Source organism: Xiphophorus hellerii, chromosome 20 (assembly GCF_003331165.1).
Source record: "Xiphophorus hellerii strain 12219 chromosome 20, Xiphophorus_hellerii-4.1, whole genome shotgun sequence".
Classification (NCBI taxonomy): domain Eukaryota; kingdom Metazoa; phylum Chordata; class Actinopteri; order Cyprinodontiformes; family Poeciliidae; genus Xiphophorus; species Xiphophorus hellerii.
The window spans coordinates 19,369,891-19,385,900 of NC_045691.1; the positions used below are offsets into that span (position 1 = coordinate 19,369,891).

General features: G+C 38.7%; 1 protein-coding gene across 2 annotated transcripts in view; it reads left to right on the plus strand.

Annotated features, from left to right (window-relative positions):
- arhgef25b (Rho guanine nucleotide exchange factor (GEF) 25b) overlaps positions 1-14,862 on the plus strand; it is a 30,192-nt gene extending 15,330 nt beyond the window's left edge. For both annotated transcript variants that reach the window (XM_032550333.1, XM_032550334.1), the window contains 13 exons: positions 4,082-4,206; positions 6,468-6,534; positions 6,628-6,731; positions 6,835-6,904; positions 7,558-7,647; positions 7,784-7,876; positions 8,987-9,037; positions 9,123-9,200; positions 9,293-9,484; positions 9,566-9,746; positions 10,205-10,395; positions 10,480-10,620; positions 14,105-14,862. In XM_032550333.1, the coding sequence (XP_032406224.1) occupies positions 4,082-4,206; positions 6,468-6,534; positions 6,628-6,731; positions 6,835-6,904; positions 7,558-7,647; positions 7,784-7,876; positions 8,987-9,037; positions 9,123-9,200; positions 9,293-9,484; positions 9,566-9,746; positions 10,205-10,395; positions 10,480-10,620; positions 14,105-14,209 (1,488 nt within the window). In that variant the 3' untranslated portion in view covers positions 14,210-14,862. The remainder of the gene's footprint in view (positions 1-4,081; positions 4,207-6,467; positions 6,535-6,627; positions 6,732-6,834; positions 6,905-7,557; positions 7,648-7,783; positions 7,877-8,986; positions 9,038-9,122; positions 9,201-9,292; positions 9,485-9,565; positions 9,747-10,204; positions 10,396-10,479; positions 10,621-14,104) is intronic.
- The last annotated feature ends 1,148 nt before the right edge of the window (positions 14,863-16,010 follow it).

Below are 16,010 nucleotides of genomic sequence, written 5' to 3' on the forward strand. Positions count from 1 at the left end.
CAACCCAAGTGCTTTACAAACCACATGTTTTTTTGGCAAAATGTGTTTTGGTGTCTAGAAAATGAGCTGTTTCAAAATCCTCCCAAATTTTGAGTCACAATTGACTTGCACTGTGCTGTTACCTAGCAACCTCAGCTGAGCTAAACCTGTCACCTAGCAACCCAAGCTGAGTTCCAGGATGTTTAGTAAGCTGGTTTTACTGCTGTAAAAAGATTGCTGAAAGAGACAAGTGTTTCGTCCCTTGCTGTGTTCTTCTTGGTTGCGCAGGAGGCTTCACTTTGTTTTGGGTCAGAGATGTAGGATTGTAAAATTGCGTATCTGTTTGCAGCCATTTTTATGAGCGTGTGCAAATGTTGAGTTGTGGCCAGCAGCAAATTATTTGGATTTAAAGTGACAAGAGGCTCTAAAACAGCTCTGAAAAGAGCTCAAAATAGGCAGAACTAAGCAGGCTAAAATCTCATTATCTGAGAATTATTTTGTTGAAAAAAAATGCAATAAACATGTTTTTTTAGTTTATTATTGTTTATTTGTGTTTGTTTGCTTTGGGGACCAAGTTATTTAATGAGAATCTGTGTTAAGTGTATCACTGTCACTTGTTCTTTCTTTTATGTTATAAAATTCAATAAAAAATATTCTTCAAAAAAAAAAAACATGTTTTTTGACATCCAATAATATAATTTGGGGAAGAATAATAGGTCCCCTTTAATGCCACGATGTTGCAGCAAATGAAAAGAAATTCATTTGTACACATCATTTGACTTTCATTAGTGGTGCCAAAGAAGTCGCTACATGGCTGATGTGCGTACTCCCACACAGGCCTCTGCAACATCTACCGTTGTAGTGTTTAATCTACACAGAGGAGTGAAATCAATCATGTGTGCTTCTGTAGATAGCATCTGGGAGTAATCAGCTTGTCAAGCAGCCTTTAACAGCATGAAACAGGGTCAAGTTAGGGAGTGAAGACGACACCTTTTCACCAGGAGGGGAAGAATCCCAGAGGCGGGGTGAGAATCAGGTCTGAGGATGTCTGAGAGTTTTCCAGCCAGAAAGGTCAAGTTTCATAATTGTTGCTAAATATTCAACAGAACATTAGAAGGTTAAATACATGTTTTCTCCTCAGATGGAGAAAGCTTTGATTGATGAAATATTGATGTTGTATTTGCAGTTTAACTATTTCTCGAAGTATACAAACACAAAATACTGTAAATAATTGGAAGAGAAAGGAAATATCCACAAGTTTTTGTATGCAAAATCCCTGAAGAAGGGGAAGATTTTAATGAAAGAGCCAGACACGTCGCTTCTGCTGCAGCATGTATTATCTGAGTTAGCTTACAAACATGCACAATGATACCAAACCTGAAACAACAGTATGGTAGCTAACAACGGTGCTAACAACGGTGCTAACAGCAGAATGTGTCAACATTCGGAGCGTCAAAAATATACTCACAAGCTTTCCAAAAGTTAATAAACTGATTTACAACCGTACATGTGTGTTTAAACATGCAATCCTACCTGAAGAAGGGGAATAGTTTAATGGAAGAGCCAGACACGTCGCTCTGAGGAGGAAGTTGATGCTGGTCGCATCTGACCACTACAACAGACCAGAGATTAAAATGTTTAGCCCAAACTGCTGGCAAAGCAACACAACCAAAAAGAGTAAATGCAACTCAAAGAGAAAATGTACCTCTGAATGATAACTGAACAAATTTCAGTCCATCACACATTCATTTGTGTTCTGATCTTCCTGACTCAACTCTGTCTTAGCTACCTTTCACTGGAAAAAGTGTGTTTTGGGGGGAAAACCTGGCACGGTTATTCAGACGTAACTGGTTTAATCTGTATAACAAAAGAAAAGCAGTTTCACCAGGTTATTGTAACACATTAATATTTATACCTAAACCGGTAGAGACCAAACTATTTGCCACAAAGGCCCAAATCCTCAAGCTTACGGTTAGTTTGTTGCAACACTTAGAAATGTACAGAAAATGTTCTGTTTCTTGTCTTTATGAGTGTTAGACATGGTATTCTTTGTAACATGAATGGGAAACAGGACGAGCAGCCGCTGCAGATAAACACTTCCAGTGGCACATCTGTGGCTCGCTAATTAAATCCCTATTCATCTTTCTTTCCATCCACTTACATAAAGAAGTGTATTCTTCCAGCTAAACGTTTTCAACATCTGCGGAGAGTTTACATCTTTCTGCTAAACCGAGCTAACCCAAAGGTCATACGGCTCACAGGAGGTCAGAGAGATATCAGAGTGGTTTAGCTGTTTCATCTAATTCAGCAATGAAAAGAATAAACATAAAAACAATTTGCCTTAAAAATACCCATCAGCAGTGAATCGTAAACCCAGAAAGAAACAAAAGTGTCTCTGGATAAACATGAAGTGCTTTGTTGACCTACAAATATGATCAGTTCTGCAGAGAGATTAGAGATCTGCTGCACTGAGGCAGAGGACAAAATGTGTTGAGACTAAATCACGTCAAGAGGATTACAGTCATTTTCACATTAGAGCGTGGTGCTTTTAGGTGAGGAGGGGTATTTGTTATATAACCAGTGTCTGTGCCTGGGTCAGTGACCCTGGTATCTGTTATATGACTTGACAAGCAGCACACCATCACCCATCCTCCGTGCTTCTCCGTCTCCACTGCAGCATTAATAAAAGCTGCTCATTAACTCTAAGGTTACTCTGAGTTGCATTGCAGAGGTAATTCCCAGCTGGAGATGCTGGAGATAAAAGTTGATTAAGCAGGAGTTGACACATCTGCCGACGACACGCGAACACACTGCTTTCTGCATCGTTGCAACAATGAAAAATTACTTTCTAAATGCTTGAGCTGTGATAAATTCACTCAGGAATGGATATTTTTCATCCACGTCCAAGCATAAAATATTTTAGCTTAAAAAAAAATAAGATTATTTATTTCAGTGCTTCTTAAACCATTATCCTGAATTTCCTCTCTGAGGGATAGTAAAGATTATTTCTATTCTATTAAGGGACTCTGGTACCCTGTTTTTTTTTTTCAATTTGATCTGTGAGATTGTCTGGAAATACGTATATTCCACATTTTATATTAACTTTTTTTTCCAATACAAATAATTTTTTTAAAGAGAATTTCACATAATTTTATGTAAAATAAATTTTTTTTGGCTTTATATCATAAAATAATGTTATTCCCTCATCAAAAACATACCTGGAGTGTTGCCTTGATTCTTACATGCATTATTGAGAAATCTTTGAATCTCCCGTGGCAACCATTCAGGGGTGCCTAAACATTTGGTCTGAAAAAGCGCCGCATATTTCCACAAAGCTCCGCCTTGGAGCTGGAGTTGCCAGCCGACCTCACACAGCACTCCTTCCCCACTCAGCTCCTCCAGACTAGTGGCAGCAACAATTAGCAAACACCTGGTGGAAGTGAGCATCTGCTGAGCTCATCATACAAAGTGCTTTGTATGAAGAAGGTGATAATCTCAGATTAACATTTTTAAGAACGGCATTGTTGTGACGATGTGCTGAAGGCAGAGCTTTGGAAAGAGTAGGAGGTCCTTAAAGAGACAGAGGCCCAATTTCAAGGTTTTAAGTTGAAAAGTACAAGTTTCTTTTAAGTCATGTTTGATACATAAAGCATTTTTATAGTAACTGAAGATAACATAGTTACCTGATTGTGCTATAAAAATTCAGGATGTGCCTGGAAACTACATAATACTACCACTTTAGCATAAAAATGTGATAAAATATTTATTTATCATTCCAGTTGAAGTAATTACCTCTTTTAATGTGCTATTTATTGTGTATTATGTTGACTTTTGATGCATATTATGGTACTCCTACTGATGTTTCTCCAAGCTGCAAACAGTTTTCTGGCTCAAAACTGTCAAGAGGTTTGATTAACAATTTGTACCAACAAATTATTACATTTGCTTTAAGCTTTGAATTCAATAATACTGAAAACACACAAGATGATTTAGATTAAACTCCAAGAACAAAACGTTCACCACCTCACAGAGTCAGACAACCTCCTGGCATTGTTTATTTAACGTTTCTTAAAATCTGTTTCATCTTGCTGTCGCGTTTCAGAGTCAAATATCCGAGGTCAACACTCTGCAAGCGGAGGAGAGCTGTGTGGCTGAAGACTCGCCATGTCCTTCATGTGCTGCAGTCGACAGCGAGGAGGAGAAAAAACTCGCCTTGGAGAAGAGCCTGTGAGTCCTGAACTCTTTCTGTGTCTAAGCTGATGTTACAGTTTGATGTAAAATATATGTTTTAATTTTTCCTTCAGTGTCTATTTGAAGGCAAAAGGGAAAAAGGTTATTTAGTCGATGATGAAGTGAGTAATTTAGACATTTGGTTTGAATCTTACATAAAGAACAGGGATCTCTTTGTTTCAATTGGAAACTTCTCATCAAAGAAGTCAAAGGTCACATGTGGGGTACACCAAGGTTCGATCTAGAATCAATGCACAGCTTCAGTTATTACAACTAAAAACCAGCAATCAGGCCCGAAACCTGGGAGTAGTGCTGGACTCTGACCTGAACCTCCAGAGACAGTTACAAAGTCGGCCTTCTATCACCTGAAGAACATTTCCAGGATTAAAGGACTAATGTCTCAGCCAGATCTAGAGAAACTAATTCATGCGTTCATCTTCAATCGCATTGATTATTGCAACAGCGTTTTCACAGGTCTGTCCAACAAATCAATCAAACAGCTGCAGCTGATCCAGAATGCTGCTGCTCACGTTCTCACTAAAACCAGGAAGATAGAGCACATAACACCAGTTTTAAAGTCCCTCCACTGGCTCCCTGTAGCTCAAAGAATAGACTTTAAAATACTGTTGTTAGTTTATAAATCACTGAACGGCTTAGCAACACAATACATCAAAGAGCTGCTGTTGTTGTATCAACCTTCCAGACCTCTCAGGTCTTCCGGTTCTGGTTCTGCTCTGCATCCCCAGAACCAGAACCAAACGAGGAGAAGCAACTTTCAGCATCTATGCACCACGAATTTGGAACAAACTTCCAGAAAACTGTAAAACAGCTGAAACACAGACTTCCTTTAAATCTCGACTAAAAACCCACCTGGTTAGGATTATATTTGAAACGTAATCAATTACAAATTTATTGATGGAACTTGACTTAATGTCGTGTTTTGATTGTTGATTCTATATTGCTTTGTGTTTCTGTGTTTGATATGATGTAAAGCACTTCGAAATACCTTGATGCTGAAATGTGCTATACACATAAAATGTTATTGATTGATTGATTTAAATGAACGTTTTTGGTTTACTTAATTCTTAAAAGGGAGAGTAAACTTCAAAAACAAAAAACATAGAAGAAAGTGAAGCGGATTATTTGTGCTTCAGTTCCTAAACCTAAAGTGAAAAAGGACAAACTCACTGCAGGGTCAAAATATCTCTTCAGGATCTTTGTTTTTCTCATGATTCATGCAGCATAGCTAGAAGAAAAATAGCAACAAATATGTTCTTATTTCCAGACCATATTTTTGTAACATAAATGCTGATATATTTTAATTTAAATGGCTGCAAGTCAGTAACATTCAGAACCAATACGTTAGACAAATAAAGCTAATTCAAACAAAGTTGATCTTAGAAACTGTATTATTTTAATCCATCAGATTATAATATTCTGTAGTTTTTTTTAATTGGGTGAAAAGGCTCATCACCCAGGGCAGCATCCCACTTGGGGGCGGCACAAGTTAGACATCAGTTTTTCCAGCATTGATGATGTTCAGCGGTAAACATCTCCATGTTGCACGATGATTCACACAGAAAGAAAGTAGAAACATATTTTTCAGAGCAGCTAATGAAGCAGAATCTGGTTTTTGATTTGCAGCTCCTCATTCAACAATGAATTAAAGGGAGATTTCACAGACTTATTTGAAGAAAAATAAACTGAATTTTATTATTTTTTTATCTTGAAAACAAAAACCTAAATTGAACTGTTCTATTCGAATATCATATAAAAGTTTTTTTAAAAATTATATTTATTATTTTTTTTTATGTTCACCTTACATTTAGGCAAATTACACAGCCAAACATATTTATAGTTCAAATGTGTTCACTATGCGCATTTTACACATTTATTATTTGAATTATTGCATTTGTGTCAAAGCACCAGCTTAATTAGTTACTCGTGATTATATTTGCCAATTTCTTTTTTTCAAAATTCAGTTTAAGTGTTGCAGGCAGATATTTCCATTTTGTTCAGACGTGAACCATCTGCAAGATCCTGTTTTATAAACATGTTGTAACCATAGCAACAACACTAACTCTCACATAAGGAAAACATAGAAATTGCACAACACTTTTAACCAATGAAATGAAATAATAAGTTCATTATTTAGAGCAATTCAGCAATTCATCAAGTGTAAATTCTTGGTTTTTTTTTTTAGTTTGTCTTGCAAACTAAGCAGTCGTATTTCTGTGTGTCTCCTAATTCTGTCCCAGATACGTCCTGACAGAGCTGATAGAGACGGAGAGGCTATACGTTGAAGATCTTGGGCTCATAGTTCAGGTTTGTCTCCTTCTAAAGTATCCACTGCAGTGAGCTGATCTGATAAACACTTTTTAAATTTGTGACTGTGAACTGAAATGCTTGTTTTTTCAGGGCTACATGACCATGATGGCCAACCAGGGCGTCCCGGAGGACATGAGAGGAAAGGACAGGATTGTCTTCGGAAACATCCACCAGATCTATGACTGGCACAAGGAGTGAGGCCCTCCTGCTGGCTTTGAATCTAAACAATCACTCAAAATGTGTCATGTCTTCTTCAACGCTGTGCGTCCTGCCTGAAAACATGACTGTGTTTTGCAGCTATTTCCTGGGAGAGTTGGAAAAATGTGTCAGTGATCCAGACAGCCTGGCTCAGCTCTTTATCAAACATGTAAGTCTAAAAAAAATACACAAAAGTGTGAATGAGAAGTGTTTCCTGCATATTTTCCATTAGGTTGGAGGCTTGTTCAGTCATCTCAGACAGCTGCCTTGCAGATGTTTTTTTCCCCAGGTTTATTCAGCTGCAGCTGCAGAATAAAGGGATCTTATAATCACTGTAGTTTGGCTACAGAGCCCTCAAAGCCTGCAATCAGCATTGCAGATCATCCACAGAAACCAGACTCTGGGTGAAAAGGAACAAATTTATCTGCTCTGAGAGATTTTCAGGTCATTTGTTTTCACTTAATTAACTTAAATTAATTACTATTTTATTTTATTTTTACCTTGCAGAAGCAAAAATGTTAATGATAACTAATGAGGAAAGTACAAGAAACATTTGCACGTGAAGCTCAACCTTCTTAGCTCCCCTTTGCAAGCTGCAGCTAATAAAGCATTTATTTGTCAGCCAGTGAAGCTTTTAAATGAAGCTCATTTCCTGGACTGATATTAAAAATCATTGGTGAGGAACACAGTTAAACGCAGAGGAAACCAAGACCCAGAGTGGCTCAGTAATTTAGCTTCCTCTCTCTTCATTCTCGCCTTCGATTGCTCACATAAACTCAATATTTGGAAACGTTTGAGGCTCTGACTGTGTTAAATCTGCAGGAGCGGCGACTTCACATGTACGTGGTTTACTGCCAAAATAAACCCAAGTCGGAACATATCGTCTCAGAGTACATCGAGACCTACTTTGAGGTGAGAGAATAACATGAGAGAACTATTCAATTTATCACCAGACCGACGTTTATCTGATTGGAACAACCGCATTATCCAACAAAGTGTGTATTTAACTGCACACTCAAACATTTTGCTCTGATTTACGTGTCGACAGGATCTACGGCAGCAGCTGGGTCACAGGCTGCAGCTCAATGACCTCCTGATCAAACCTGTCCAGAGGATCATGAAGTATCAACTGCTGCTAAAGGTGATGAGTTTTCACATGGCGTGGTAGTGTGTCTTACACTGCTTCCTCCTTTCGTTTTTATTTGACGTGCACACAGGAGGAAACATAAGTATTGAAAATACATTTCTAAGGAGGTAACAACATGAACTTCACACCAGAGGTCAGTGATAAGTCAAAGTATCCAAAATGTTATTTTATTTTTTACAAATTAGTCCATGAATTAGGTTTTGTGTAATACAACAGAAAACCACAGATAATAAGTTTTGACCACATGAAGGGTAAGGAACTAAAAAGGCATGGAAAGCCAATAGACCTCCTGAAACCTGTCAGTATTTAGAAACTTGCCAGTATTTAGGTCTTCTATAAAAATGTTTCTCATTACCAAGAAATTACAAAACGTGCGTCTCCTGATTGATGAAAGCAAAGAGCAAGAGAGAGTCTGAAAGACCTGAATTTAGTTTTGTTTTTTTCATGAAAACATGAATTGTCCACTTAACCTCAGTCATTTCTATCTTTGCTTGCTGCACAAGACTCCTCTTCTGAAGGAAATGCAGGTTGAAGCTCATGTTGCTGCAGAACATCTATGGAAAGTCCATTAAATAATTATGGTGTCAACTTTGCTTAGCACACATTATCCAAGACAAATTCTCCCAATGGGGACAATAAATTATACATTTATCTATTTATGTAATTGGAGGACTCGCTAAACTAGACCTAAAATCATTGTCATTGCACACACCGAGTTTGATGAAGTTGCATTTCACACCTCAAAAAAGAAAACAAAAACACACTAACAGTGACTTTGTGGTGGAACATTATGGTGTGGGCCTCTGTTTCAACATGTGGCAAACTGTGTATAGTTGAAAGGAGAGTTAGTGGAGAAATTCACTAAGAAGATGAAGATAAGTCATCAGTTTTTAGTGTTGATGAAAAAACAAGTAATTGATTTTAAAACAAATTTTTCTGGCACATAACGAGCTTCTCAACAACAAACAGTTTTTCCAAATAATTACAATTTTATTTGCTTTTGCTTCATGCTGTTAAATATTTCCTGGACCTCAAATACAATGACAAAACTTTAAAATTTGATTTCAAAATCTAAACATGAACTCCTTTCTCTGTCTCTTTCAGGACTTTCTGAAATATTATAGCAAAGCAGGAAGGGATGTTGAGAAGCTTCAGGTTTGGACTCAGTTTCTGCTCAGCAGAAATACCTTTTCTTCATTTCATGTTTTGATTAATATTTTTATTCCATGTCGTCCATCAGAAAGCGGTAGAGGTGACGTGTTTTGTGCCAAAACGCTGTAACGATATGATGAATGTGGGAAGGCTACAGGGTTTTGAGGTATTTCTTTTACATTTTGAAATGATATTCGATGGATTTTAAAAAGTAAGATATGACGAACTGACTGTGTGTGGAATGTGCTGCTGCTTTAGGGCAAGATTACAGCTCAGGGGAAGCTGCTTCAGCAGGACACTTTCTCCGTCAGTGAGCAGGAAGGCAACCTCGTGTCCAGAGCGCGGGAGAGACGTGTCTTCCTGTTTGAGCTGCTGGTCATCTTCAGTGAGCCGATTGAGAAGAAAAAAGGTTTCCCTTTGCCAGGCTACACCTTCAAAAACAGCATCAAGGTGAAGAAAGAGCTTAATTTGAATGAATCCACGGATGTTTTATCTTCTTCCCCTTTAATTTAGCAGCTTTGTGTTTTGTAGGTCAGCTGCTTGGGTGTAGAAGGGCCTCCTCAAGAGGATCCGTGCTGTCTGGTCCTGACTTCCCGGGGGACAGACGGCAGTGTAACCCGCTTCATCATGCATGCTTCGTCTCCAGAAATACAGCAAGCTTGGTACAATGATGTGGTCCAGATTCTGGAGACTCAGAGGAACTTCCTAAATGGTAGCTCAGCTTTGCAATAGCATCGATTTAGGATAGGGGTGCACTGATTGCAGTTTTCTGGCCGATCTTTTAAAAAGCCTAACTTACCGATTCTGACTTTTGCCAATATAATATTTTTGTCTGAAATGTTGCTCAATATATCAAGAAAATTGTTGAATTGGCAACAACGGGGTGACTATTGTTAACTGTAAACGTGCAGACATGACCTGGTGGGTGGGTTTGTCAGTCAATCCTCTCATGGGAGAAAAGAAAAGCGCAGTGGTTGATTTTTAGACCTTTGCCAAATGTTGATAACATCAGTGGATAAGATCGGCTTCACATGTAAAAATTGGCCGGTCACCGATCTCCCAAAATTAAGGAAATCGACACGATAAATCGGCCGGCCGATAAATCGGTCTGCCCCTAATTTAGGATTCAGTGATTCAGATTGATGTGACGCATCCTCCTGTCCTCTGCAGCCCTCCAGTCGCCGATAGAGTACCAGCGCAGGGAAAACACAACCAATAGTTTAGGAAGGAGCATGAAGTGTGCAGGTGTGCAACCAAGCGACTCCTCGTCACCAATGGATCGGCGTCACCAGCCCTGCCTGCTGTTTTACAACAACTCCCTCCCCTCTCTGCACTCACCACGACTCACCTCTACGTCGCAGGTTATCCTTTCACACAGTTTTATTTGTGCACAGTGCTTCATCACCGTCTTCTCCATCTTTACCAGATGTCTCTTTCTGTTTAAGGTCCCAAATGTGGCTGCGGTGGCTCTTCGAGCGGCCCACCCTCCGTTTTCCTCCCAGCAGCAGCTCAGTTTGTCCACAGAGGTGAAACACGATTGTGGCACCTTCAGCACCCTGTCGCCCTGCAGCCATCACTGCTGTAAGGTAGGTCAGTCCTCTGCTGCACAGTTTGCATCCAGCATTGACTGGTTACCACTTTCTAAAAGAGAGAAACAAAGAAGGAAAATCACTCAATTTTATTACAACAATGCTTTTCAATCCCTAAGATTATACCACATGATTAATACTAAAACGCTTTTTATTTATTGAACAGCTAAATAGTGAGGATTATGTTAGCACAGCTGTAATCTGTGACTTTTGTCACAACCACTGATGTATAGAGGAAATATTTCTCCTGCTGCTTTTGTTTGGTATCCTGTTTTTTTTCTCTTCTCACTGGATTTATAAATCTGTTCAGCCTAATTTGTTGCCAGAGCCATTCAGCGACTCAGTTTATGGAAAACACAGAGACCTGCTGGTTTTATCTCGGTCGCTAAGACTTCCACCAAGAGCTTGATTGAAGAGTACTTATTAGGCAAGCTGATCTGGCCTGAGTCCACAGCTCTGTTGTTGTCCTCTTGGCTCCGGCTTCGTATTTTTGGATCTGCAGTGTTTCCATTGTGCTGCAGCTGCAAGAGAGTAGAACAATTTCCCATGTACCTAAAAAAGGTCTGTGCACAAAGAACATGCCTGTCATGGTCTGGTGGAAAAATACCATCATTTGTGGTCTGGTAAATATAGCAACAAGTAAAGCACTTTGGTTAAATTTGGGTTGCAGCTTCTTCTTCTTCTTCTTTTTTTTTTAAATGCACACAGTTTTCAAAAAGACTTCAATTAAGACAACTTCAAACAAATGTTACAAAACAAACCTTTTGAATTTCTAAAGAGCCTTATGGTATGTTTACATGAGTCGGTTTCCTGCTGCCAGCTGTAGTTGTCATGCCAGGCCACAAGATGGCGCTGCGCTTTTGAGTTTTAGCTTCCATCTCGTAGTAAACACAGTAAACCGTCTCCTATGAACGAAGAGCAAACGTAACCAGCGGTGCCGCCAGGAATCTTGGGCCCCCTGACAAAAAATTAGATTGGCCCCCCACGCAGCTGCTGTTACAATTTTTTGAGTCTATTTGACCCATAAAAAGTGTCACAATTTTAAAGGCTCACAACTGCCTTGCTTTCTTTGGTTCAATACTGATACTAGCACAATATTTACTGCTCATGAATTTTACATCCAACAGTCTGCATACAGTATGCAAGTAGGTTGCTTAAATTTTTTCTATTAGTTTTAGATTACTGAAATATCTCTCCCCACAAACAACAGTCAAAAGCAACATGTAAAATACACATAAAACAATCCAGACTTGTCAATAAAATGCTATATTGTTGCATTTTATTCATGCTGCACTACAGTGAACCCTTGCTATAACGCGGTTCACCTTTCACGGCCTCGCTGCTTCGCGGATTTTTTTGTGCAGTTTTTTTTCACAACAGGCGATGCTAGCTGCAGCATAGCACAGAGCGAGGGGGAGGGAGGATGAGCAGCCACATGAGATAGTGATTGACAGCACTAAAACTCACCTCCTGCCACTGATTGGTTGTTTCTAGGGAACTGGGAGAAAGCAGAGGAAATAGATTTTTCACAGATTATCTCTCATACCATACTGTCACAACATAATGACAGTTTTAACAAATATGTGAAAAAAAATATTTATATAAAAGTGACATACTGCAGCTTTAATTTCACTTAGGAGCGACGTGGGCTAGAGCTGCTGCTGACTGACTCATCTGTAGTTAAGTGGTAAAAGGTACAAGTTAAATATATCAATATGTTGGTAATTTTTTTCCCTTAATTCATTACATGCTAGTGAAATAGCTAAGCTAATTATGCTAAATGGTTGATAATTTCACACAGTCTACCCGCCTCTCAGAGAAAAACTGGGTTACAAATTGACACTCTTACCTTTTTCTCTCGCTCTCCCTCTGTCTATTTTTATTTTATTATTTCTTTGGGGAACCTGATTATATAGTTTTTCTTAGCAGTATAGTATCTGCCACAGTCTTTCTTGTTTTCTACTGTCTGCTGCTGAACACTGTCACCGTCAAGCGCTCCAAGCAGGAACGAACCATTTCCTGCAGATCCAGGAGGGTTCAGGGCAAATATGGATGTGTGTTTTTGGTCTGAGAGTGGGAACATTCAATTTTTACTGCTAAAAACAATCTTCGAAATCACAATATGATTAATTTTGTAATTGACAGGGGCCCAATTTTTTATTCTTTATTTCTTTGAACAAAAAATAAATAAATAAATTGTGGACGATACGCAACCTCCAGCCCAACAAGGCTCATGGCAGAAGAGCCAAGCAGCTTCTGCTTCTGACCAGCAACGACACTGTCAGGTTTGAAGATCCGAGTGGATGGAAAGCTAAAGCTGCAGTTCTTCAAGAAGTTGCACCTCAATCTTTCACAGTAAGAAACGAAGAAGGACAAATCATCGGCCGTAACAGATGCAGTTTGCTTAAAACACAGAAAGCTTAAAAGAAACTCATGGAGCAGAAGACACGTCTGGAGAAAATAATAAAGCAGTTTCTCCATCCAAATCTATCACTCCATTTTCTTCAAACACCAAAGTAGAGCTCCCTACTGAGCCTGTTTTAAGAAGATCTGAAAGACAGATTAAAAAACCCCAAACACTGAACTTGTGATGTTTTCTTTTGGAATATATATATATATAAAAAGGGGAAATATTATGTTTGTTTATATTTACCAGTGGTTGAAGTGTTGATTAAATTTCTACTTTAAATAAGAACTATTTATTCTTAATGTATAGATTATTGTACTTTCAAAAAAAAAAGGAGGATGTACTGATATAACTGTTATCAGCTTTAGCCACTAGGTGTCGGTAATATCCTTCGTCGCATGGTGAAACCATGGTGTGTGGCAAACAGAATTAAAACAGTGTTGGAAAACGGCTTCCCCTTCTTTCTCCACTGAAACACAACGGCTTGGTCTTCCCACAGGATGGGGAGAAGTGCGTTCACTTCCAAATTGCACATATAGGCTAGTTGAAAAAAGCTCAGAAGCACCATGAATGGCTTCACCCTGAAATAAAGGTTGTTCAAATTTGCTTAGCTCTAGGAAAATGCCTGTGGAGACCCTAGGGTTGTCTCAATGCAGTGTGAAGGGGCCTTAAATAATAATTGGGTAGTAAATGCATCCGAATCAGATCATCTGCTTAACGATAACGACGACTGAAAGTCTCTTCACTTTAACTGCCTGAAATTCAGCGTCTTGGAAAGATATCTACACTCTGAGATTCATATTGGATCCTAGTTCCCTCTGGGCAACATGTAATTAATGAGGCACATCTGATTAAAACGGGAGCAAACCGAGACCTCAGTGGACGTTTCCTTATCTATCAGATGGACATGAAGCTGATTTCTGACCACATAAACCAGGTCTCACATAAATGGTTGTGCATTTGCAAAATAGTTTGTTTAGTCAAAAAAAAATCCAGTTCTATTTATTAAATAAATCAAATCTTGGGAAGCAACATCTCTTACGGATGTTTTTGTGTTTGTAAATTTCCTCTCAGGGTGTGGGTGCCAGTTTCCAGACGATTGCGTTTTGTGATGGAGCGTCGTACCCAGCGCATCGTCCAAACAGCTTGGATCAGCTAAAGGAGAGCGAGCAGCACTGACCATCATTAAGGCATGAACTCATTTCACCTGTCTGGAGTCTGACAGGAGAGACTCCCACACTGCTGCCCACCGGATGGCCAGAAAAACCGTACAAAATAATCCATGTCTGAATGTGTCTGAGTTTATGTGCTTATACCACATATAAACATACACAGTTGATCAAAATGGTAGCAATGACTGAAATTTTTTAAATGTTTCATTTCACCGCAGATACGTCTTTCATGTTCCTTGATATTGTACATGTTTAATCTTCTTCTCTCCTGTTTTTCACTGGGGATTTTAATGACTATAACGTTCATCCCTCTGAACCAACATATAAAATTCCCAAGTTGCGATCACAGCTCTGTGACACATATCTGTAGCCTGCAGTTTAAGTCTCGGATCAAATCCATATGTGCATTCCCCACAGATTAGCAAATAGCGTGTGTTTTCCGTTCAGTGGACTATTTTTGCCCTCCCATTGTGAGTGGTATCTGGAATAAGCACATTTGGAAACTCTCACAGTGGTGTAATCAAGCCGAAAGAGGAAAAAGGGAACAAAGATTATAATGAGGTGATCATCTGTCATTGTCACTTTGGTAAACGATTGTGTGGAATCATAACAGTATGTTACTGTATGTTGTGTCTCGATAAAAAAGGTATAAAACAGAAATGTTGTTCAGGTGTGTTTCTTTTTTTTAACTTTAACTTCCTGTTTTTGTTTCATGTTTAAATTTAAAATGTTTGACATTTTCTGCAGTCCTTCAGTAATCTTTATCTGCTACTATACGACTACAAATTTCAATGTACTAGGATTTTAAGAGGCCAAATCACGGACACATGATGTTCACTTTGACTGGGCCATTTTGACACATAAAATGCTTTGGTGGAGGACATTTAATGGTGGCTCCGGTTGTATGTTTCTGGTTGGGTCAACTTCCACCTCAGTTGACAGACTCTAGCCGTGTTTTGTGGTTTATATTTAGATCCATATTTTTTGGGGGTAAAATCTGATAAGCTTCTTTGAAAAAAAAATAAAAATCTCCACAGCATGATGCCACCACTACCATGTTCCCCTGTGGGGATGATGTATTCAGAGTGATATCTTCTTCCACATATTGTGTCCTCTATCCATGGCAAACTGTCTGTGAATTTATTTCAACAGTCATTTTTTTGCTACCCTATTATATTATACTTATACTTTCTTCAGAAAGAAAGTTTATAACAAACTGTCTTTGTGAAGAACAGGTTTGTTGCATGCTTGACCAATAGTTTCCCTGCTGTCTCCAACCTGAGTTGTGGATCTCAGCAACTCTTCCAGTCTCGGTGAACGGCCATGTTTTTGGAAGATCTGCAGATGTGCCGTCCTCTTTTTATTCTTGGCAAGATGAATGGAATGAAGTTTGTTCACTCATGCTCTCTAACAAACATTAACAGGCATTCACAAAACAACTGCATTTATTCAGACTGAATTACGCACAGATGGATGCTGATTATTCATTAGCTGACTTCTGAAGGCAACTGGATTTTATTTAAGAGTGTCAGAGGAAAGGGACCTGAATCCAAAAGCATGGTTTCCGTTTGTTAGGTTTTTAGATAAATACAAATATAAATATTAAAGATTAGGAGGCTTTCAGGAAATAGACCCAACACCGTTTTTCAATTTTTGTTTTGTAGAAAAAGACATGAATCATTTTCCTTCCAATCCACAATTGCACTGTGTTTTGTGTTGGTGTATCACATAAAGCACCGTGTGATACTGTGCTTTGTGTGCACAGTATCACACTGTGATATCATTAATCTCAATTTAATGATTGAGAT